Source organism: Sinocyclocheilus anshuiensis, unplaced genomic scaffold (genome assembly GCF_001515605.1).
Source record: "Sinocyclocheilus anshuiensis isolate Anshui unplaced genomic scaffold, SAMN03320099.WGS_v1.1 scaffold868, whole genome shotgun sequence".
In the NCBI taxonomy this organism is placed as follows: Eukaryota; Metazoa; Chordata; class Actinopteri; order Cypriniformes; family Cyprinidae; genus Sinocyclocheilus; species Sinocyclocheilus anshuiensis.
The window spans coordinates 41,226-42,615 of record NW_015552624.1 but is presented as its reverse complement, the minus strand read 5'-3'; the positions used below and the strand labels follow the sequence as shown (position 1 = coordinate 42,615).

Below are 1,390 nucleotides of genomic sequence, written 5' to 3'. Positions count from 1 at the left end.
TTTCTTTTAAAGTCAAATAATTCTGTATATGATTTGTTTTGGCCTTTTATTTTGGACAGAAATCAACACAAACATACTACAATGTAATTATCACATTGAAAACTCTACTGCTCTGCTACATGGCTTTATTTTCTCACTCTCATTAATACAATTTTACATCTTTCTGTATAGATTACAGATGGGACGCTCATCCAGCTATCTATACACTGCCCTCGACTCCAGGTTCTGGTAAGGTTAAAAAAAACAAAAGGGTACAACAAAATGACATTGTATATTTTAAAGTCAGCATGAAATTAAAATTCTGTTTTGCATGTTATTGATCTTATTTTTAACAATTCATTTGTACGTATGTTTTTGTCATTTTATATGATCAACAACACAGAAAAAAAGCTCTGTCACTACTTCGGTTTCATTGCAACTTCAATTTAATGCTTTAATTTAGTGTGATCAATTATTTTTTTTAAATAAAACAATAGACAATTAACACATTATCATCATGATATACTCCTCTGTCTGCAAGTTATCTTTATTTGAGGGCACAAATATTCATATATGTGATTAATTGCAATTAATTTGATTGAATTAATATGACAGAATTCAATTTAAATTTGTAATCGATTGGCAAGCCTCATTTGAATATTTTCAAGTTGTCAAATGACCAGTGGGAAATGACTGCTAATCATTTATGTGACATTTCTTGAGTGTTATGGACTTGTTTATGTGTTTGGTTCTCTGGCGTGGTTTAGAGTTTGTCTCACTGTGAGCTCATCACTGATGATGGCATCAGGCAGCTGGGCAGCGGACCCTGCGCTCACGACCGTCTGGAGGTGATCGAGCTCGACAACTGCCCGCTCATTACAGACGCGTCATTAGAACATCTGAAAACCTGCCACAGCCTGGACCGCATCGAGCTGTACGACTGTCAACAGATCACCCGCGCCGGCATCAAACGCTTAAGGGTAAGCCCTGTCTCTGCTTATGCACAGAGAGGTAAACCGCAGTGTATAACCGTTTCTAATCTTGTGGACGTTACTAAAAATAACACCTTTTAGGCTACAGATTTAGGACTGATTTGCAGTGCTCAGTATGGTCCCAAGAAATGTGTTTAAATGGGTTAAGAAAATATCACAAGTGTAAACATTTCACTAAATTAGGTGATGCATCACACTAATTCGGATCCATTCACTGTGATTTTGGTTCAGTTCATAATTTATTATTTAAAAAAAAAAAAAAAAAGTGGGGAAAATTAGTGCTGTCAAACGTTTAATCGCGAATAATCGCATCCCAAATAAAAGTTTTTGTTTACATAATATATGTGTGTGCACTGTGTGTATTTATTATGTATATATAAATACACCTCACCTCTGGTGCCGTCTCCGTAGTGGGCGCC

General features: G+C 35.8%; 1 protein-coding gene across 1 annotated transcript in view; it reads left to right on the top strand.

Moving 5' to 3' along the window:
* The window catches only part of LOC107666314 (F-box/LRR-repeat protein 20), a 16,488-nt gene that overhangs the window by 12,667 nt on the left and 2,431 nt on the right, over nucleotides 1-1,390 (top strand). Inside the window, exons 13-14 of the mRNA XM_016457555.1 lie at nucleotides 172-228; nucleotides 747-959. Coding sequence (XP_016313041.1) covers nucleotides 172-228; nucleotides 747-959 — 270 coding nt within the window. The remainder of the gene's footprint in view (nucleotides 1-171; nucleotides 229-746; nucleotides 960-1,390) is intronic.